This window comes from Geotrypetes seraphini, chromosome 8 (assembly GCF_902459505.1).
Source record: "Geotrypetes seraphini chromosome 8, aGeoSer1.1, whole genome shotgun sequence".
NCBI classification, from domain to species: domain Eukaryota; kingdom Metazoa; phylum Chordata; class Amphibia; order Gymnophiona; family Dermophiidae; genus Geotrypetes; species Geotrypetes seraphini.
The window spans coordinates 91,101,433-91,124,639 of NC_047091.1; the positions used below are offsets into that span (position 1 = coordinate 91,101,433).

At 44.9% G+C, this 23,207-nt stretch overlaps 1 protein-coding gene and 1 non-coding gene across 2 annotated transcripts in view; both read right to left on the reverse strand.

Moving 5' to 3' along the window:
* The window catches only part of RFX2 (regulatory factor X2), a 447,486-nt gene that overhangs the window by 35,640 nt on the left and 388,639 nt on the right, over nucleotides 1-23,207 (reverse strand). Inside the window, exons 15-16 of the mRNA XM_033955018.1 lie at nucleotides 13,414-13,567; nucleotides 419-461 (exon numbers count right to left, since the gene is read on the reverse strand). Coding sequence (XP_033810909.1) covers nucleotides 419-461; nucleotides 13,414-13,567 — 197 coding nt within the window. The remainder of the gene's footprint in view (nucleotides 1-418; nucleotides 462-13,413; nucleotides 13,568-23,207) is intronic.
* Nucleotides 7,153-7,234, reverse strand: TRNAL-CAA. The gene has a single exon. It is a non-coding gene; the product is annotated as a tRNA-Leu (tRNA).

Genomic DNA, 23,207 nt, shown 5'->3' on the forward strand with positions numbered 1-23,207 from the left:
TATAGGTTAGAAAAGGAGAAAGGGAAAAACAAAAGGGAGTTACATTGATCGTTGTTTGCATGCTTTTAATGTCACTGACAGACTGACAAGACAGAAAAATAAGATGTTTTTAATTCAAACAGTAAAGCCATGATTGGGAGAACTAAGCCAGATAGGTTATAGGTGTGACTATGGAAAGGGGAAGCTTTATTTGAGGAAAGCTGTAAAGAATGAGGCATTTTAAGAGTATGCAACACAAACCATCTTTGTTTAGGTCTTATGTTAAAAAGATTACACATCCTGCAGAAAATCAATACAACTCATTTAAATTTGTCTGCTTGCACACACACACTCTCTCTCTCTCCCCTCATAAATAGCCTCAAATCTTCAAGGGACTCAAATGGGAATAAAAAGAGAAGGAAGTATAACTGATATGTACCTTTATCCAAATGCACAGGGGACATGGAAGCAAGATCACTAAACTGAAAAGGAAAATGCACATAATTAGTATAAAAACACTCAAGATTTCATGTGCAATAAGCATTGTTTTTTTAACTGACCCAGAAATTTCCTCCTGCTTCGTCATACTTTCATCTCAACAGATCAATCTTATGAGTTGTCATTCACAATTACTAACAAATTTTTTCAGTCTTTTACAAGTACCCCCATTCTCAACTCAGTCTGCTCATTACAGTGATGTTCTGGGTCAGTATTCATGTGTCTTTGATTATAACAGTCCAGATGCTTTCCAGGGAGTGCTCATATAGCTTGTGGTGCTCAGCATTTGTGACCCTTGACGCAGGTATACTTCATGCTGAAACACAGTGCTATGTTGGATCAAGATCATTTGTGTTTGGATACAATAAACTATTTTAACACAATCCTCTTTGGCTCATCTATGGAGAGTCCATTGTCCCATCCGACTATTTGTTTGGTTGTTGTTGCTTTCGTGGGATTGTTTTCTGCTTTCTCCGGTGTTCATGCACCAGGGCTCCTCATGAGCCCTGAATGGAAGATTAGGTTTTCACCTTCAATAATCTTCTTTGTTAGTCCCTGGAGGATTTAGTATGCTAGGTGTTCAATCCCTTCCTGCAATCTGGGAGTTGCAGAAATCCAAACACTTCTCTGAGCACATGCTTCTCCCACCTTAGATAGAGAGCTAGAGCCCCCTGCAGTTCAGTCCCAAAGCCAAATAAATACCTGAACAAATTCATGCCAAGGAAGGGGGTACTGGGGAAGCTCACCAGCAACAGAAACAATTTGTGAACTGATCTGCTAAGCAAAACATGAAACAAGCAATAAACAGGCACAAAGGCAACACAGAGAAACATTGAGGAACAATGTAGAACTAACTTGCTGTGTGCAACGAGGACCCACATGAGACAGCCTTCAGTAAGGCATACTCACAGAAGTGGAAAACTTCCCATAGGATCCTGAAGCCTGGAATGAGAATAAGCGAGGCAGAAAGTAGGCGATTCAGAACAAGTGAGAGGGAGGGTCGTACTGAATTCTCCAGGGACTAACAGAAAGCACAGTTACTTACCATAACAGGTGTTTTCTGGGGACAGCAGGCAGATATTCTCACATGTGGATGACGCCATACACAGAGCCTGGCACAGACAGCGCAAAAGTGCACTGTAACTTCAAGCCCTAGAAGCTTTAAGACTGCCCACATGCACGAGTACCCTCCTGCCAAACACTGGCCCGCGAGATCACCAGTTCTATGCCCAAGTGAAGAAGCCAACCAGGGGAGGTGGGTGGGATGTGAGATCACCTGTCACTCAGTCCTCCATAGCCCCAGGTACATTAGATAGATTATGAGCCCACTGGGACAGACAGGGAAAATGCTTTGAGTGCCCGATTGTAAAAACCGCTTAGATAATCTTGATAGGTGGTATATAAACACCTAATAAACTTGAAACTTGTTACAGTATGCAACTGTGCTTTATCCCAGGACAAGCAGGCAGCATATTCTCACATGTGGGACTCCCTAGCTTACGAAATGGGATGGAGGGAGTGTTGGCCTCTAAATAAAACACAATAGGAAGGTCTCCACTCAAAAGGCCTTTTGTTCTTTTCAAATATTGTCCTTTTCAAACAGGCAGAGCAAGGGAAGAAAAACAAAAGAGAATAATAAGAGGCATACAATCCGTACTCCAAAAGAGGAAATGGTAACAAGGTAAGAACAGCAACATGTAGGGAGGCTCTATAAAAGGAGACGACCTCAGAATGGAAGGTGAGAACGAGTATAGGCAAGGAAGATGCCAGAAGGACTCAGGAGAAAAGCAGAAAGGGTAATAGAAAAAAAATGGCACATATAAGAGTGCCAAATGAAAAAAATCCCAGAAAACCATTTGTTTTCCCTTGAAAAAACAGGAAATGATGGGGGGGATTGGAAAAAAAAAAAAAAAAAGAAAGGATGGTTCCCGTTGAATAGACCAATGTTGTAAGATGAAACCGGAAACAAAAGCATAGAAAGGAGAGAAATTTCATACTATGAACATTACCAGAGAAGCTGAAGCGGTATAACAAGTTCTAATAAAACATAAACAAACTATCTGACTGAAGATTATGTTATATATGAACAGTTCTGCCAGGGGGCCGTGTGAGAGCTCTGGAATGTCTTATAAAGAGATCAGAGCCAATGGAAGAAAACAGAGGAGAAGCAGGTCTTCTCACGATATATGCTGAAAAGAAAACAAAGGGGAACCAGTTGAGAAGGGACTGAATAAACAGCGAATGGAAGACAGAAACCATTAAATATTCCTGTTGAAGCAGTAAGGTTCAAAATTTAAGAGAACATAATATGCAAATTTTTGTTAAGAATCTGGCTGTACTGAGAGAAAGAGTACAGAGCTCAGACACTGGAATGCTAATTAAGAGAAATAGGACCTTTTCCAATTCAAAGAATTGGTAGGAAAGGTGCAATGAAGAGAGCAACCAAGAATATGGATGTAATTAGAAGACGAGTAAAGCCAGAATGTAGTGCAATGGAAGCAAAATCCAGAGTGACTAGATGGCTGGGAAAATTAGTTATGAAGGTAATCAGACAGAAAAGGCACAGCCTTTGGAATGGGAAAATTATGTATGTACCAGAAATGACCTGGAACTTGAACCTTGGAAGTTTGGTCCCAATATCAGAACTACATGTTTGAGTGAAGTTTTAGAAATGAAAAGAGGCACAAGAAATCCTGTGTGACTTGTGCATGGACACAGGGGAAGCTCAGAGTCCAAACTCACAACTCAAGGTGACATGGTTGGAGTTTCCAGTAGTGCACTATACTGTCATTACATGCTCGTATGTTAGAGGTGCTTTGTAAATAGTTGTATAGAAGCAAGAGAAGTGGTCCAGGCCACCAAAGAATGGAGGTGGCTATGAAGAATTAGAAAAGATAGAAAAACCTGACAGTCCCCCAGATAGCGCATTGGTTTCCGTACAGGGGGTATAGGTAAATCATCATGCCATTGCTCATACCTCTCAGAGGCCAAAGGTAGCAGCTCAGATTTGGCACAGTTAACACATAGGCCTGAAATTGTCCCAAAGGCCTGCACAATATGGAGAGCCAGTGGCAAGTGTAAATGGGCTTGTTCTAAATATAAGAGGATGTTGTCAGCAAATAAGTTAAGGTGGCTTGCCCAAGCTCCTATCTTGATACCCAAAAGAATAGAGTACAATCTGATCTTAACTGCCAATGGTTTGATAGCAAGAAGAAAGAGAAGCGGGGACAACAGACAGCCCTGATGCGTTCCCCGTTTCAAAGGGAAGGGAGAGGTAAGGTGGCCATTGACAATAAGCCGAGCCTGAGGGGAAAAATACAGACTACGCACCCACTCCAAAAATGTGCCCTCCAGCCCGTAACGACCCATGACCCAGAAAAGGTAGGACCATGATATGCTACTGAATGCCTTTTCCATGTCCAGGCCCACGATAGCTGCCTTACTGTTCCCCTCCCTCCTAGAGTAGATAGCCATCAATGCTCTAGTTAAATTCATAGATGCATATCTACCAGGGACAAAGCCCACCTGGTCCTCATGGATGAGGAGGTGCAGAAAGGCATTCAAGCGCTTCGCAAGTAGTGCTGCCAACAACTTTGCGTCTTGATTAAGTGATATGGGCCTGCAAGAGTCCACCTGAGACAGTTCCTTGCCCAGTTTGGGCAGTAAAAACAACATGGGCCATATTGTAACAGTCCAGGCCCTTCTGAGAATGCAGAGTATTGTAAGCCGCACTCAGAGATGGCGAGATAATATCCGAAAGAATCTTATAACATTCAGGCCCATAACCATCAGGTCCCGGAGATTTGGTAAGCTTAAGCCCTTTAATACTGGTTTCCACCTCCAGGCGCGTAATGTAATGGGGCATTCAGATTCTGATCCTGCGTAAGTTGAGAGAGTAAGATGTCCTGAAAAAACATATCCCGATCCGTCTTTGCATATGGCTTGTGGGCCTACAAATCTTTATAATAAAGTCACGAATTGCTGATGGATATGGGCTTCTGTCGCATGCGCATGACCATGCAGGTCTGTGATGGACATAATCACCTGGCGCTTACGATATGGACGGACTAATCGGGCCAACAAGCTACCCGCCTCCCCCTCCCATCTATGAAGTCTATAGCAATGGAAATAAATGTCCCGTTCTGCCCAGTCCGTAAGAATAGTGTCAACCTGCTGCCGCAGCTCATGCAGTCAAGATCCGTCAAACTGCCCTGATGGTGCCTTCATAGTTGTTGCATCTCTCCAGACAACACCTGCAGCTCCGCCTCTTGTTTCCTTTTCTTACTCACGACATATACTATAATAAAGCTCCATAGGACCACTTTCGATGCCTCCCAAAAGAGGCCCAGGTCAAGGTCAGGTGCATAATTAGTGCCATAATAGTCCAACCATTTGTCTCTCAGATACTTATGGAAGGCAAAATCCTTGTACAAATAACAAGGAAAACGCCAAATCTGTTTAGTGGGGGTCTACTGTTATCTAGAGAATTAGCATCACTGGAGAACGATCCAACAAAGGAACCTCCAAAATGTCTACTGCATCCACCACAGGCAGAAAGGAAGGGGACAGCAGGAGATAATCTAGTCGCGTGTAGAGGTTATGTGGTTTAAAGAAGAAGGTATAAGTACATTCCATAGGGTGCAACAACTGCCAGATATCCAGAAGCCCGAGCTGTTGGGTCAGAAAGTTTACCCCTTTACCATTGTGGTCTCGTGGAAAGCGTTTTGGGGATACGCAATCCAGAGAAGGATCCGCTGTAATATTGAAGTCCCCACCTAGGACTATTTGGTAGCCCAGGTGCTGTGCCAGTCTCGCCAGCATCCCTGAAAAGAAATGATGACTATAAATATTACAAAGCAACAGTTTATGTCCCCAGAGCTCCCCAAGGACCAGCACATATCTACCCTCTTTATCCTGAATAACTTTATGCATGTGAAAGAGAAGTTGCTTATGAACCAAAAGGACCACCCCTCATTGACGGCTACTATAAGAGGAGAAATACACCTCTCCAACCCAATCCCTTTTTAATTTCTCATGTTCTACTGACGCGAGTTGTGTTTCTTGTAGGAAGGCAATATCAACATGCTCTTTGCGAAACCATGTCAACACCTTCTTTCTTTTAATAGGGGAATGGATCCCGTCCACATTAAGTGTGGAAATTTTCAATTTAACCATATTCTACTTGCCCATCAGTGTAAGGTAAAGGACACAGCCCCATATGTAGCTGTTGGGGCAGGCAGCTTGTCCAGAAATGCTCGGAGGTCCACAGGGTTATCAAGGGTGACAGACCCGTTATAATGGATGCGAATCTTGGCAGGGTATTGCAGGGCAAACTTGATTCCACGAGAGTGACGCTGGGTACAATATGGAGCCAAAGCCCGCCAGTGCTCAGACAACTTGATGGAAAAGTCCTGAAAAAGCAAGATTTTGGTGCCCTGGCAATTCAATGTCCGTTGCTGCCGGTAAGCCTCCAGTATTTTTGCTTTAGCCGTGTAGTTTAAGAAACGGGCTATCACTGGCCTGGGGTACGCTCCCTCTGCCCTCGGCATCCTGATTCGGTGGGCCCGCTCCATTTGTACCAGGTCCAAGGAAGGAGTCAGTCCCAGAGCCTCAGCAGCCAAGTCACCCAGCTCTGCATCCCAGCCCGATTCTGGTAAGCCTACTAGCCTTAGTTTTTTCGGCAGCCGTGATTTTCAGTGTCTACTGCCCACTCCGCAAGCATTTTCACCTGGGTCTCCAGTGAGGTGATACACTGGTCTGCCATCTCCGCTCTGTCCTCATGTACTGAAATTCACTCTTCCGCATATTGCAGGCGTGCTGCATGCTCAGCGATACTGTCCTTTACAGAGTGTAGTTTGGACAGTTTCTCATCTAGCAGCTGGGAGAGATGGTGGCCGGAGACCTGCATGTTCTCCTCATGCGAGGGTGTGCCACTCGGTGTCGGGCTGGGAACTGCCATGCTGGTAGGCTTTGCAGGCTTGTCTTTACCAGGCCATGAGGACTTTATCGATATAACTGTCACGAAGCATCAACGCAGGCTGCAATGGACCCCTCAATCAAGAGCGAAGGCAGTCTGGGTGGTCTATATACCTGTTTAAGAAGGGAAATGTTGCTGACAAGCGTGATTTTAGGGGGTTATGTTAGGAAGAAGAGCAGAGCTCGAGCAGGAGACATCTGGTCAGAGCGCTGCCATCACATGACACCCCTCCCACACACACACACACTTGTCTATTTAACAGGGATAGCAACATTGCTGGTATATAGATAGTTTCACTTTTGAAGAAAAGGGAAATCATTGGTATAGGCATGGTGATGTGGAGTTATATCCCAGCTGTGAAAATTAACATGTTTGACAGATTGTAAATAGGCGATGTAAGAATATCCTGGGGAATTTCATCATAATCTAATGGCTGAATGAGCTGTGCTGTAAGCACAATAGAAGATTCTAATGAAAAGATATGTGAAAAAAAGTATCCAGATGTGGAACATAATGGAGAGTGTGATTGGTTGTAGCAGATGAGAACTGCGAAAGACAAATGAATCCACTTTATAGGCTGTATACCCAGAGTGGAGTCTGTTGTCAACAGAGACAGAGTCACTGATGGATAAAAATGGTTCCAAATGGACAAGGAGACTTAAGTTTACACCTTGAGTGGAGCCCTCTGATCAGAAACTTGTCAGGGACAGGATTTGAACCTGTGCAGGGAAACCCCATAGGATTTTGAGCCCAACGCCTTAACCACTCAGCCACCATGACTCCCAGGCACCTGCACCAAGAAACCGAGTTGTTATGATGGGTAAAATAGGATACCCATCATTATAAGCTCTACACCCTGGATGGATTCCTGTTGGAAGCACAGAGAAAAAGAATAAGAAGAGGTGTTTCATGATTAGTAGGCTCTTTATGAAGGAACACCTCTGATCTACAGGATTATTCAACCAAATAAAAAAAAAAGTCTATAGCTTGTAGCGTGGCCAGTCCTCAAGGCTCGCAGTAACCGGCCCACGCTTACAATATTCTCCCCAGCGTGCTTCCTCAAGATGGAGGAAGTCCCTGTTGTGCATAAACTTATCCTATGTGTATAAACAGGATGGCCTCACACAGGTAAGTAATGAAACAAAAATCAAATTTATTGTTCAACTGACAAGTCCAAAAAAAAATGCATCAAAAGAAAATGTATTCCAAAAGGTCTTTGGCAAAAACATACAACATAATATGATAGTAACCAGCCTGGTCTGGATATCTGTCTCAAAGTTCTTTATCAATGTCCCAGGTGTAACAGAGTTTCTTGATAGTACTTGACTCTCCCAGAGTTTTATTGGAAAATAGGCAAACTAGGTATAGTACACTGCACTGTATAGTACTGCCTCATTAAATGCAGTAACAAAAGATTGGCAGATTTGTCAGAGTTCCTTGTTATAAAAGGAAAAGAAACCTGCAAACTATTCACCATGGTGTTGTGTAAATCCTGTCTCAAGCTTACAGGATATTCACACCTGCTGGAAAGAACTTGCTGAAGTTTCTTTCACAGCAGCTCTTGATAAGCCAAAAAAAAAAAACTTCTCATACAAGAAAAACCCTTGGCTAGCAAACATTTCATTAGGTAGCAGACTTCAGGAAAATCCTTATGCTCAACAGAAATGGAAACATTCAACAAAACTCAGCACAAAAAAAACCCAATTCCAAACTAATTAATTTCCATTTCTTCAAATAGTCCCACCTCTGGTAAAGTGCTGCAATCCATAACTTCACCTTCAGGATTTACCAGGGTTGTATCTTCTGGTTCTGTGTCCAGCATTTCAATGTCCCTTGTCTCAGGGGGACCTGGAGGCTCCTTCCACCTGAGAGCTTCTCCTCTGTCTCCTTTCCTCTTGGTCAGCCAGCTCTCTAAATGCTGCCAAGCTGCTGTACCACACCCAGCCCTACTCCGGGGCTGAACTTCTTTCAGCTGTGGTTGCCTTCTCCCCTGCTTAGCCAGCTTTCCACAAAATGGAGGATTTAAAGGGGCCCTACCAGATTTCATCAGGCTGTGTTCTGAATTAGGTTTAAACACAGCCTGTGCTTCCTGTTCTTGTTCTTGCCTAGTAGGGACAACATGGTTAGCCCTGACTATTTCCAGGGGAGGTTTTTTATCATTCTTCCCTGGCACAAGGCCAGCCTTGGGCTTGGGTTTGTGACAAGCTCTAGTGGATTATTCCCAGTCGACTGAAGTCTGGAAATCCTGGCCATAGTGAATATACTACTCAAAACCAGCCAAGGTCTGTATGATCTGTCTGAGATAAGAGGCAGAGTAGTTGAAATCAAGAACTCTGTAAATCAACATAGGTCTGACAAAGACAGCGTCAAAACTTATCCATAGACCGGCTGTCACATCCTGGTGGCTTTCAAGAGTGAATAAGGATAACGTGATTATTGCGGTCTGTCAAGACGAGGGCAGGATTGCATTCTGCTAAGGTCAGGCCGGTACTGAGGGAAACATGGAAGTACCAGTACTGATCATTTGAGAATAAGATACAGGAGCAGCAATGGTACCAGGTAAACATAACAGCAGTACTGAGTGTCGATGCAGGTAAATAACATAAAGCAGGATAGATCGGTACCAATCAGTGTCCAATGCTAAAGCTGTGTCGATACCAAAGGTAAAATAGGGGCATCGAGGCCAAAATTATTGTAATCTGATGGCCAGCTGTTCATCATACCAATGCTCTGCATACAATGAGTAATTGTACCAGTACTAAGGGCTATGAAGCCGGTACCGTAGGTGCCACAGGTGTCGAAGCAATGAAAAACCCAATGGGAAGAACACTTCAGAATTAACAGCCTACATCGATCATTAATGGCGTCGATCAGAAAATGCGATGTGGAAAATGCCAGTGATGCTGGTGATGAGATCAATCAACTGGTGGTGCTGTCTGGTACCAAAGGGAATCGATACCACTCAGAAGATCAATCTGTGGAAGGAAGCACAGGTACTATATATTGCTCAGCTGGTACCATAGGTGCAGCAGTATGTCAAAGAGTTTGTAACCTCAAGAAGAGGGGTGCTACAGAAATGATAGCCTGTATCAATGGTGTCGAGGAGAGACATGCATCAAGAGACTTGAAGCAAGATATGTCCATGGCGCTTGATGTTGTCGATATCGATAGAAGAAGTCAATATTGATGCGCCAGTACCACTAGGAAACAGAACCACAGAAGAAGTCCAACTTGTCAGGTACCCAATCCCAGGCTTAAGATTATTACAGAAAGAAAATTCAGGAAAAGAATAAAACATTTATTTTGGACGGCATGTATTCTTCTTCTTGTTCGGTTGTGTTTGTTTGGGGTTTTTTTTAGCTCTGGAAGAGATCTAGCAGAAAAGACCAACAGCACAGGTCGAATGATAAGGCCAAAAAGCCATCAACACCGCTGTCAGGGACAAAGGCTGCAAAAATAAATAAATTTACTTGAAATAGTAAAGGATGTAAAAGAAAAACACGTAACATGAAAGAAATAAGGAAATTAAGGAAAAATACGAAGCAGGAAGGCAAACTCGACTAGACAAAGTTTAGATATGTGTTCTTCACTCTGTGAAAAATGAAAAACTGATGACCTCACGGGCCGGTGTTGGGTGGGAGGATGTTTGCGCATGCACGGGCAGTCTTAAAGTTTCTAGGGCTTGAAGTGACAGTGCATTTTTGAGCTGTCTGTACCAGGCTCCATGGATGTCTGCTTTTCTGGGATAAAGAAGTCTCCATAGGATAATAGCCTTTTATTGTTCCTCTGGCTTAGTCTCCATTAAAAAATAAAAATAAAAGCACATTTTATAACTAGTTCCATTTTAAATTCTTTATTCATTTTTACATATTACAACAAGTGTATCAGAAAAATCATTCGAACTTATAAATATACACTTGATTAACTTTCATATATCATTAAAAATATAACTTTTCAGCCAATATCTATATGTTATAATATTTTAAATATTATGAACTATTCCTAGTATCTAAATAATTCATATCAAGTTAGAAAACCCTCCCAACCCCTCCCTCCCCTTACAAAAGTTCCATCTCCAATACATCAAAAACAATTAAATACTCTTATACATTATAGGATTTAATCTTTATTACTCACCCACACCCCTCCATATCAAATATCTTACTTTGGGAAAACGTTACTACTCATTACAAAAATCTGTTAATGGTCCCCAAATCTTCTGAAATTTACCAAAATATCCTCTTTGTGTTGCTATTGTGCACTCCATTTTATATATATGACACACAGAATTCCACCAGAAACTGTAATTTAATCTGCTATGATTTTTCCAATTGAATGTAATCTGTTGAATGGCAACTCCAGTCAATATAAATAAAAGTTTGTTATTATTTGAAGAAATCTGACTCTTCGCTCTCATTGACATGCCAAATAAAATAGTATCATATGTCAAGGCTACTGGATTTTCTAACATCCTACTGATTTGAGGCCAAATTGATTTCCAAAATACTAATATAAATGAACAATAGAATAAAAGATAATCTAATGTCCCAGCCTCAAGATGACAGTGCCAATATCTATTAGACTTAGAGCTATCCAGTTTTTATAACGAACAGGGGTCAAAAAAGCTTTATGCAAAAGAAAGAACCAAGTTTGTCTCATAGATGCAGACACTGTACATCTCATCCTTCAAGACCAAATTCGTGGCCATTGAGACGCATTAATTTGATGCTTAATCTCAATGCTCCAAATGTCCTGAAGACCAGTTTTTGTTTTTTTATTCAAAAATCCAGATATTAATTTATACCAGACTGCAGAGTTTTCATGCAAAAAGACGGAACTTTGAGAGCCCTGTTGACCCTTTCAAATCTAAGATGGGCCGAAAGGTCCCTTCTTTCTTGGGTACCACAAAGTAAATCGGAGTACCTGCCTGTGCACCACTCTTGAGGGGGTACTAGAAACATAGCTTTGAGATCTAGAAATCTTTGAAGGGTCTGGCGAAAGGCCTTCTTCTTCCACGCTGCCTGACAAGAAGCGAGAAAATGATCTGGTAAAAAGTGGGCAAACTCCAGCCCATAACTGTCCAGAATCATCTTCAAGACCCATTGAACAGACATGATTTCTGCCCACTGTGGATAAAAGTCATGCAGCCGGGCGCCCATTGAAAAGAGAGTGAGCACCAGCAAGGAGTCATTGGGCAGGATGGGGGCATCGGCGGGGGCACTTCTAGAACCCCGGCAGGCACCTCAAAAGGACTGCATGCGCTGGAAGAACCGTCCTCAAAGAGACCCAGAGACCTGAAAGGAAGTGGTTCCGTGACCAGGGCAAAGACAGCGGAAATCATGCCCATGCCCTCGAGCACCATCTCAAGCCAGTGGCCTACCCTGTCTTCAGGCAAACGAGGCACCTTAGAATCTGTTAAGGTCTGACCCAACTTGGTCAAATCTTCTCCAAACAGAAAAGACCCCCTAAAGGGGAACTTCGTCAGCTTAGCTTTGGACGCCACATCCGCTGACCATGCTCAAAGCCACAAGGTATGGCGAGCTGCCACTCCAAAAGCCATAGACTTGGCAGAAGCTTGCAAGAGGTCATACATGGCATCCAAGAGATAAGAAGCACCCATCTCAATTTTGGCAACATCCTGCTCTTCTAAGTCCCAATTATCAGACTCCTGGTCAAGGATACGCTTGCCCCAGCGAAAACCTGAATATCCTGATGCCTAGGGAAAGAGCGGGAAGCAGAACGGACCCCCAGAGCAAGAGGTACACTGTATGCGGGGGCTCCAACACAGTGTCCTCAAACCTCAACACAGAGGAGACCTGAAGAATTAGCTTATAAAGCTTGTCCTGCTGAAAAATGTGCACCACAGAAGCATCCTCGCCAGCAGGCGGGCGCTCAAACCCACTGCCGGCGGAATCTGACCCCCCCCCAAGAGGATCCTGGAGTTCTCCCCAAAAGGTCTTCATCCACTACATTCTACTCCTCGTGAGAAAAATCCTCCCCCAGACAGGACCTGTCCAAGCTCTGTCCAGCACTAAAGGGGACCCCCAGGAGTCCTAAAACAAATTCCAACTGTCCTAATAGGGGGAGCCAATTTACTCTTACCGCTCTGCTGGAGCTCAGAAAAGACTGGGTTGATAGGGGGAGCCTCAGCTAATATACAAGTTTTGGTCTCAGTCTCCACCTGCTGGTCGCAGTGAGATATAACCCATCTGTGAAAATTAACTGTACCGGTCTATCAGGTGACACAGAATATTACATTGTACCATTGTGAATGTTAAACTGTAACCGGTTCTGAGCTCTCTGGAAAGGACGAGCTATAAAAATAAATTAATTAATAAAATTACTAAAAATATTTTTTTTATATTTGGGGGGTGGAGGTGTTAAAAAATAATCAGCCTCAGGTGTCACATACCCTAGATACACCACTGATCTTTGCTATACCTTCCTAAAGAAAAATAGTAATCTGCATATAGGCAGATAATCAAAACTGAATTATTTTTGAGGTTGGATGTGTTGGGAAGTGACTGTTCTCACTCCTTTGGTCTGACACTGGAGATACGGTTGAGTGACTGTGTGTTATAGGGGAAGGTTGGGAATGTGGTTTTCTTCATTTCAAATCACTGTTCTGTTGAACTCTGACAGGTCTGAACACATTGAAATGGTAATGAGCTGCACTGCCTCACCTGAGTAATGCCTATAGGTCTTTGATTGTTTGAAATTTAGCAACATATCACACATACCACCTTTCAAAAAAACAAAACTGAAAATAAAATCTGAGAAAATTTTGAAAGGTGCCCTGTCATTGACTGATATCAGTAATCATATGCAAATTTCTGTACTGCAAGGAAATTAAGCATTTTGAAATATTTGCACATTTCCTTGAATAATTTAGCTTTCTTCTTAGGTCAAGCTCCTCTAATCTGGAATATACTGTGTACAAATTCTGAACAATAACTCACCTCTCCCATCACAGCTATTGGTGTTTCTCCTGTTGCCTGGGCCACACGATGTTCTACCAGATAAAACATGTACTCATCATAGAGCAGGCGAATCAAATGAAAGGATCCAAAACTGGCTGCACTGCGCAAGGTGAGGTCCCTAATCACCATGGAACTGAAAGGATTAAAATAGTTTGAAAATATTACATGCCAGAGAACTTTTCTGTATGAACTCAATGCTTCTCAATACAGTTCTGAACAACTAATCCCATCTTCTATTAAACTGCGCTAGCAGTTTTTAGTGTGGTGAGCCATGTTGAATGGCCCGCGCTGCTCCCAACACTCATAGAGTTCCTATGAGCATGAGAAGTGCTGGCCATTCAGTGCGGTCCTCTGCGCTACAAACTGCTAGCGCAGTCTTGAGTATCAAAAACAAAAGGGTTAACAAAATTTTTATTAGACATAGGGCCATTCGGGTCTTTATCTGCCATCATCTACTATGTTACTATATATACCCAGACATTTTAAGCCTTATTTTAGGAGCCCTAATCACAATTTTAAACCATGATTTTAGACAAACAGTATTTACAAATGTATACATTATATTTAGACTGCAAAGGAGCAGGATTTGGGTAGGACTTGGACAGAACAAAAATCTATATCTGTATTCCCCACTTCAAAAAGGGAATACATATATATGTTGCATTATGTCAGCATCAGCTTTTTTTTTCCATGTGTAAGAATATAAAACGCACCTGTTTGGGCCAGCCCTTAACAGGAAGGAGTAGGGAATTACCGTATATACTCAAATATAAACCAGGATTTTTGGGCCAAAAATGGGGGTCCCGGTTTATATTCAGGCCAACGCCCCCTCCCAGAATTTTTTAGGCCGTTGTTGTCACTGCTGCCAAATTCTGCCCCCCTCCTCCTCCCTGCCCTATCCTCATACCTCTGCCGATCCCTGGTGGAGGTGCAGCAGGCAGGAGCAAGCTTTCTAAACTGCTAACCGGCAGCGCAGATCCAGTTTCTTCAGCTGTGCGGCATGAGCAGCAGAGCGATTTGGCACTGCTTCTCGGGGCTGAGCGGCTTCCTTACTGGCTCCCTGACAGGGGAGGGAAGGAAGGGTGCTGGGTGCAGAGCCTGACAGGGGAGGGGAGGAAGGAAGGGTTATAGGTGCAGTGCCTGACAGGGGAGGGAGGGAGGGAAGGAAAGGGTGCAGAGCCTGATGGGGGGGGGGAGGGGAGGGAGGGAGGGAAGGAAGGGTGCTGGGTGTAGAGCCTGACAGGGCAAGGCACTTGAATATTAAGCCGGCCGACTTATATTCGAGTCAACCATTTTTATTCCCTGATGCTTATTTCCCCCTCTAATTTGAAAATAAGGATTGAAGTTTCTAATTACACTTCCCCTCTGTATTCGCAGTGATAGGGGAATAACAAGATAGCGAATACAGAATAACTTTTTCATATGTTATTTGCGGTTTTCTATTAAAAACCCTTGCAAATATGGTGAAACCACAAACAATAAAAGACCACATTTGCGATTTTAGTTGAAAATGTTTATTACAGTTTTTGAATAACACAGTGCTTTACATTAAACATGGGTGAACCAGTATAGAGTACTGTACAGTAATTATCTCTTATTCTGTTGGTGTCTTCCTCATCATCATCTAGTACATGTACTGCATGCAGTGCAGGAGGAGGAGAAAAAGAGGATAAATGAGCACCAGGTCCCTCTTCAGGCAGTAGAAGTATAGGAAGAAGATGAAGTGACGGAGGAAGTGTAGGAGGAAGATGAAGAGACGAGGAGGAAGATGTAGGAGGAAGATGAAGAGACAAGGGGGATGCCTCCTCATGGGTGGAAGAGGTGGATGGAGAGGCAGTGACTCTAGGTATCTTTTGGAAATACAGTGTGATTTACGTCTGACTCTTCTGCTTCATCATTTCTTTATATATATTTTTATATGTAGAAATCGCTGCTTCTTCTAACGCCTTCATCTTTAACGCACGTACCATGGATGGGTCGATGTCATAGAAAAAGTCGATTGCACCATTGAACCTGCGTATGCCCTCTGCAATATTATCCACTGTAAACTTATCTTCTAGCACTTCTTCCTCTACTCCTTCCTTCTCTTCATCTGGTATTGCCTCTCCTTCAGAAGCAGTCAGGTCAATTAGATCATCTTCCGTTAGTTCTTTTGCTCTGGTGTCTATTAAGTCTTGAATATCCTCCATATCCATCTTCAAAGCCTTCCCCACCCACCTGCTTTGCCAAGTCCACGATGTCTTCCAAAATTTCTTGGACAGGCTCTGCGATATTGACAAATTCAGGCCAAAGATTCTTCGAGTACAAGTTCATTGACTCTGGCTTGACAGCTTTCATTGCTCTTTCAATAATATTGATGGCATCGGCAATAGTGAAGTCCTTCCACTTTTTCATGATGTTATCCACGTTTGGGCCTTTGCCATCGCATGCACAATCCTCTCCAATGAATACCTTGTGTAGTATGCCTTGAATGTCCTAATTACCCCCTGGTCGAGAGGTTGAATGAGAGATGTTGTGTTAGGGGGTATGTAAACAATCTCAACACCCTCAATGTGGAACTCATGTGGGTCTGGGTGTCTAGGGGCATTGTCCAATATCAACAGAACCTTGAATTTCATTCCTTTATTGGCCAGGTATTTTCTTACTTCAGGCACAAAACACTGATGAAACCACTGTAGGAACAATGCTCTGGTTGTCCAAGCCTTCTTGTTACTCATCCAATAAACAGGCAGCTGGAATTACTATATTTTTCGTTCCATAAGACAAACTTTTTCCCCCCCCCAAAAAGTGGGTGGAAATAAGGGTGCGTCTTATGGAGCGAATACCGTTCCCCCCCTTCCCCCTGGTACCTTTTGTAATCCCGGTGGTCCAGCGCTTCCACCGGCAGCCTTCCACACTCCCACAGTGCTGAGCGTGTAGGAGGACCATCCCCCATTCTGGGCGAAAGCACGGAACGTCACTCCTGTCCCTTCTCTGGTTGCTCAGAGGTAAGCTCGGCCTTGGACGCCTGCTCTCCGCCCAGGCCTTTCTCTTCCGGTGGTCCCCGCCGTCCAGTCCTCATCCGCTGCTGCCTCCATGGCTCGGGGCTCACATGCGAGGAGGGAGAAAGTGATGCGTGGCTGCCTCAGGATTTTGTCTAGTGCACGCTGCTCAGAGAGTGCGTGGGGATGGCTGGATGATGAGGGCGGTGGGCATGCTGAAGAACAGTGTATGGGCTCCCCCGAGCCTGCTCTTTCCTTCCGTCTGCACCTGACAACCGAGACACAGCTCTGTTTCCACCTGCCTGCCCCTCCCAACGGTAACGGAGAGCCCTCCCCCGCCTGAGTTCGGGGAGCGCACTGGAGCTGAGCCAGAAGCTGAGGGCCATTATAAAATCAAACATCATTCAAAGACTGATAGAGACTATTACACTAAATGGCATTGAATGCCTCACCTTCTCCACTGGTCATACCAGAAGTCACACCTTTGCCCTTATCTAAAGAGCCCCAAGCTCCCCTATGAATGCCCTAGATCGGTGTTTCTCAATGGGCCACATGTACTAGATGTTGGGGGTATGCGGCACTGCTGCCACGGAGGATATTCTCTGCCCGCCTGTCCATCGAAGCTGCGCTGCTGCCACCAGGGATCTCTCCTTGCTGCCCGCTCCACCCGCTGAAGCCACAACCAAGTTTTCCAAGTTTTATGGCGATCCCTGTCCACCCCCTCTCCTCCCTTCCTCCTGAAGCCGACCCATGGGGCTTCCCTCCAATGTCAGGGCTGATGTCAGAGGAAATCCTTCCAGTACAGGGGAGGAGGAGGAGGGGAGGTTCCCAATTACCTCTTTGGCAGAAGGAGGTTCCCATTTACCTCACTCCTTCTGCGTTCAGCGGCTTGTTGGGGAGAACATGCAGCCCCAGCAACAGTTCACGCACTGCACATAGCTGACCTGGAAACCTTCTCTCCAAGGTCAGAGCTGACGTTGGAGAAAGGCTTGTGGGTCAGCCATATGTTGCGTGTGAATCGCTGCCTGCGCATCTCCCCAAGAAACCGCTGAAGGCAGATGGAACAAGTGCGGCTCAAACAAGTAAGGAGACACGATCTTTCTAGGACAAAGGGAAAAAGGAGGGGGGGGAGGAAAGAGTGTGTTGAGGCATTGGAGGGGCATGATACTGGGACAATGGATGGAAGGTAGGGGGGGAGCACAAACTCGACTCCGAAGGAAGGGAGGGGTTATGAACATGGGACACAGAAGGGAGGGAGGAAGGGGCACTAACTTGGGACATAAGAGGAAGGGAACAGAAAGGGAGAATTGTTGGCATGAGTGTGTGAGTGAGAGGGAAAGAGATGGTGGCACATGGGGAAAGGAAGAAAGAGGAAAATTGGGCATAGAGAGAGAGGAGAGAGGTAGAGATTGTCACAACCACCCTCCAGCCACAGCTTGTCTGAGTGGCACGTGACAGGGGTTAGCATGTTCCTCTAGGAGTCGAACAGGTTTTAGAAGACTGAGTACTGGTGTTTAACCATTAAGGACAACACAAAGGAATCCAACGAAAACTGCAGTATCACCAGCAAAAAATAAAAAACAAAACTGCAGACTCCTATGTACCAGATGCAGGCAATGTTTATTATACCTAATATTTTATGCAGCTGAAAATACCACCTTATAACAAACCAAGGGGAGATCATGTGATGCACTGAGCCGCGGCAGATGCACGCTGCCTCAGCTCACGGGCCCCAAGTCCCAATTCGCCCTGTGGCCAGCGGTTCGTGGACGCCAGAGACCTGCGACTTGCAGCGTTGAAAGCCCCCGCTGCATGGAGAAATTTTTATCCTCTCCCGCGCCGCTGATGTCGACCCGCCTGCACAAGAAGGACCGCGAACGCCAGCAGTGCAGCGGGGACAAAATGGCGCCAGGCACCCACGCGCCGGCGATTCAACAGCTAGCGCCGGAGGCGCTGACAGCACTCACACAGGTGGTCACAGTGGCCCTGCAGCCCAGCCTTGATAAACTTTCTGCACAACTTCTCAATATGGAGCATCTACTCACAGAGATGACTGCCAGAACTACAGTATTAGAGACCAGAGTATCCGGTTTAGAACATACACAGACCACCAAGGCAGCTACTCTACTGGAACTACAAACCCTGACTCAGAAGCAAGCAGAGCATTTGGAGGACCTGGAAAATCGTTCACGTAGGTCCAATTTGCGCTTTCTGGGTATCCCGGAAACGGTAGCGGGCCCAAAGCTACTCCGAACCTTGGAAGTATGGCTCACAAACACCTTTTCTCTACCTGAGGGCCTGGGACCTATCCGGCTTGAAAGGGCACACCGACTGGGCAGGGAACAGGCCCAAGAGGCCCGGCCTAGAATGATCATAGCCAAACTATTGAATTTCAACCATAAAGTGGAAATCCTGCGCAAATATAAACAACTCCGGGAGACCTTACAATTTGAAGAATCGGAGGTCCGCATCTTCCAGGATTACTCAGCGGCCCTAACAGAGCGCAGGAAGCAATTTTATCCGATATGTACCTCTTTGGCTGAGAAAAAAGTACGCTTCCTGTTCTTGTACCCGGCCGTCCTGCGAATTCACCATCTGGGACAATGGCATGTTTTTGACGTAGCTGTGGAAGCTGCGCTCTATGTGAATACCCACGTGCTTACCCAGTCTGATTTGACCTGATGGAGAGGGCTAAATTCTATGCCCACTTTAGCTAGTCAACATGATTCGAGTTGCTGTTTATACATCTGTTCTGTTCTGACTGTTCATGGGATAGTATGTTGTGGATAAGTTATCTTCTCTCAGTTTTTCCTAGAACTGGGCTAACACTGTATACTGGTTATTTTTGCACTAATGGACTCGGGGCCTGGAGTGGCATTGATTTGTGATCTTTCACATCTCTGGGACCACCCGAGGGTGGTCCCCTAGTTGTGATTTCCAAACCATGCGACAGGGGGATAGGCAGGGAAGGGAGGGAGGGGATCGAAAGGAGGGGAGTCCTTTGCTATTCTATTGCTATAGATGTAATATAGAGATGACAGAGAGAGCAGATTATGAAGTTACTGCGAGATTCTTGCCAGATATCACACTTACTCTATTGAGGGCACTCGGGCAGGTCCTGAGTGCTTTCTGGCTGCCCTGGGTATGGCTGGGAACCTGGGGCGGTTTCTCTACTCATACTTTACAGTATTTGTTGTTATTAGCCCCCCTTACACCGCATAGCTAATACTCTGAGAATTGCCTCCTGGAATGTGTCTGGCATTACCTCACCTGTTAAACGTACCAAAATTTTAACACAGTTAAAACGTAATAAAGTAGATATAGCCTGTCTACAAGAAACCCGCTTGACAGACCTAGAGCATCGGAAGTTGAGGAGGTCCTGGGTGGATGCAGTATATGCAGCCTCCTCTCCACAAAAGCGAGCGGGGGTGGCGTTACTGATTCGTAAGTCTTTACCATATACAGCGAGAGTGATTGACGCTGACACACAGGGTAGATATGTATTGTTACAGATGACGGTAGGAACATACTCTTTCTACCTTTTGAATATCTATGCTCCTAATACTTACGACCACGCCTTCTTTGAGGGTATTACGGCATTGCTTTTAGAACGCATTACCGATCCGGTCTATTTAGCCGGAGATTTTAATCAAGTTCTAGACCCGACATATGACCGCTCTGGGCCGGGACAAAGCGTGAGCTCCTCCCAAACTAGAGGCATACCCTACCTCTGTGCCACTTTGGATCTGGTTGACCCCTGGAGGCTCTTACACACTACAGAACGGGATTACACTCATCGCTCCAGGGCGCATAGCACTCAATCTCGAATAGATTACATTCTTACTACATGTAGGGCATTTCACAATGTGGACGTGGCGATTATAGGTCCTGCAGTCATTTCTGATCACGCAATGATCTGGATTGACGTGAACCTGGGCTTTGGCATTCGGGGACCCGTACGCTGGCGCTTCCCTAGTTATTTGTATTCAGATGACCATTTTAAATCTTATTTAACAACTAAATGGGAAGATTTTTTGACCTTTAATGGTCAACACTGTAATGATCCGACGCTGTTTTGGAGCACAGCTAAGGTAGTGCTCAGGGGTGATTGTATAGCATATGTGATAGCGCGGAATCGCCGGTTATCTCGGGGCATCCTTAGGCTAGAAAAAGAATTGGCCGCCGCTAAACACCAATATACACAATATCCTTCCCGAGCTTCTAGGGAACGCCTGATCTCTGTGGAGGCGACCCTTAATTCCTATATCCATGAACGTACGGTTAAAATGCTTCTGTATCAAAAATACCGCTACCATCGTTATGGTAATCGCGCGGGGAAATTATTAGCTCAGTTAACAACACAGGCTCGAGGTCATCGTTATGTAATGGGACTGAAGGATGATAGGGGACATCTACAGAACTCCACAGCACACATTGCGCAGATTTTTCAGGCTCATTTCCAGAAGATCTATGAGCGCCAGGACTCGGGAGCTGCTCCGCTCATTCGGGATTATTTGGCAGATTCTGGCCTAATGCCGCTCTCTGACCTTGATGTGGAATTTCTTAATGCAGCCATCACTCCTAAAGAATTGTCACATGCTATTAAACATCAAAGAAATTTCTCGGCTCCGGGGCCGGATGGCTTTACAGCAGAATTTTATAAACTTTTAACGGAGCAGCTGAGTCCCTTCCTTAGGGACTACTATTCGCAGGTTACGCTGGATGAACATTTTCCCACAGAGGTGAATGAGGCTTTGATTACTTTGATTTTGAAGCCAGGTAAAGACAGCACTGCTCCTGAGTCCTTTCGACCCATATCTTTATTAAATGTGGACATAAAAATTTTATCCAAAATATTGGCTGATAGATTAGCCACCCTTCTCCCGACCGTTATCGCGTCTTCACAGGTGGGCTTTGTAAAGGGCAGGCAGGCGGTCCACAACGTTCGAAAGGCACTCTTGTCATTGGCCCATACACAATCTCATGACACCTCGATGCTATTACTCAGCCTGGATGCAGCGCAAGTCTTTGACCAAGTTAATTGGACATTTCTATTTGAACTACTGCACTTTATGGGAATTTTGGGCTGGTTCGCCACAGCGTTACGCATGTTATACTCGACACTGCGGGCGAGACTGCTTGTTAATGACAGTATCACTGACCCAATATTAATTGAAAGAGGCACACGGCAGGGATGTCCTTTGTCCCCCCTATTGTTTTTATTGTACTTGGAACCCTTTCTGCGCACGGTATCTCTGGATCCTGATATAGTAGGGGTGGACTTCGGGGATCATTCATTAAAGGTGTTAGCCTTTGCAGATGACATCTTGTTTATGCTAACTAATCCTTCTCACTCTATCCGACACCTTCTACAATCCCTTAAAGAATTTAGATTTTATTCAGGCTTCACCTTAAATTATCAGAAATCTGTTGCTTTAGCTAGTCCGGTAACACTGCAGCAGACATGGAGGGGCCATTTCCCTTTCACATGGGCTGAGCACTCGATTCGATACTTGGGGGTTTGGATCCCCCGAGACCTCCAGACTCTTTATGACTGTAATATTTCTCCACTACTCCAGGATACTTTACATGACTTACATAACTGGTCCACTTTCCCGCTCACAGTAGTGGGACGGGTGGCTCTTTATAATATGGTGCTTTTTCGTTTTCAGGTCCTGCCCTTGCTTTTATCCTATTCTCATAAAGCCCGGCTAATTAAAGGACTACAATGTTTTCTTTGGGGAGGTAAGCGACCCCGCATGCAATTCCTTAGAATGTGCTTACCTAGGGATAGAGGGGGTTATGGCTTATTAAATGTACATTGGTATGCTATTGCTTGTCAGATGAGACACATTAACGATTGGTTTAGGGGGACGTCTGACTTTACTGCGACGTCATTGGAGTTGTCTTTGCTGGCTCCGTTTCATGTGAGCTATTTCTTGCATGTGGCGGACCCGCAGCTTCGTCCTTTGATGGCCCAGTACCCGATATTTGCACCGGCTCGACGAGCCTGGAAGTGGGTTTGCAAAATTGCTAGATTGTCTTCTGAGGTTTCATTATACTTACTCATCCAGGGCAATGGATCTTTTCAGGCTGGACTGCAAAATACCGCCTTCCAGAGGTGGGGTGTGCAGGGACTTCAATACCTATTACACTTATTCTCCGAGGAGGGGAGACTGGCAACTTTTGCTGACTTACGTCGGACATTTACTTTACCACCCCATGATTTATTTGCATATTACCAAATTAGACATTATGTTCAATCTCTTCCGGCGCACCATCTTGAGGAAGATAACAGGGAGGCTCTTTCAGAACTCTTTAGCCTTTCTGCACAACAGCGGATTCCGCTTCGATTTCACATAGTGGGGATCCGGGATGGACACTCTGGCCCTAATTTGGCCATCTTGGCGGCATCATGGGCTGAGGACTTGCGCTGTACGCTAACGGCCCAACAGCTACAGAGGACGCTGAAAAAATATTCAGAAGGTGTCTCCTAATATTGTCCACTGGGAAATGCAGTTAAAAATTGTTTTGAGACTTTATATCCCGCCGGAACGGGCAGCCCGGATGGGGATTATAACCACTCACTCTTGCCCGAAATGTGCTCAAGCTCACGCTTCATTGGGACATATGCTGTGGACTTGCCCCAAAATTCAACAGTTCTGGCGACATTTAGGGTACTATATTACGCAGCTTTGGCGGAGGCGTTGGCTCCCACAACCGACAGCTTTATTTGGACATTATAACATAGCCGCGCCCAAACCCAAAGGAATGTCAGCTTTTGTCACGAGA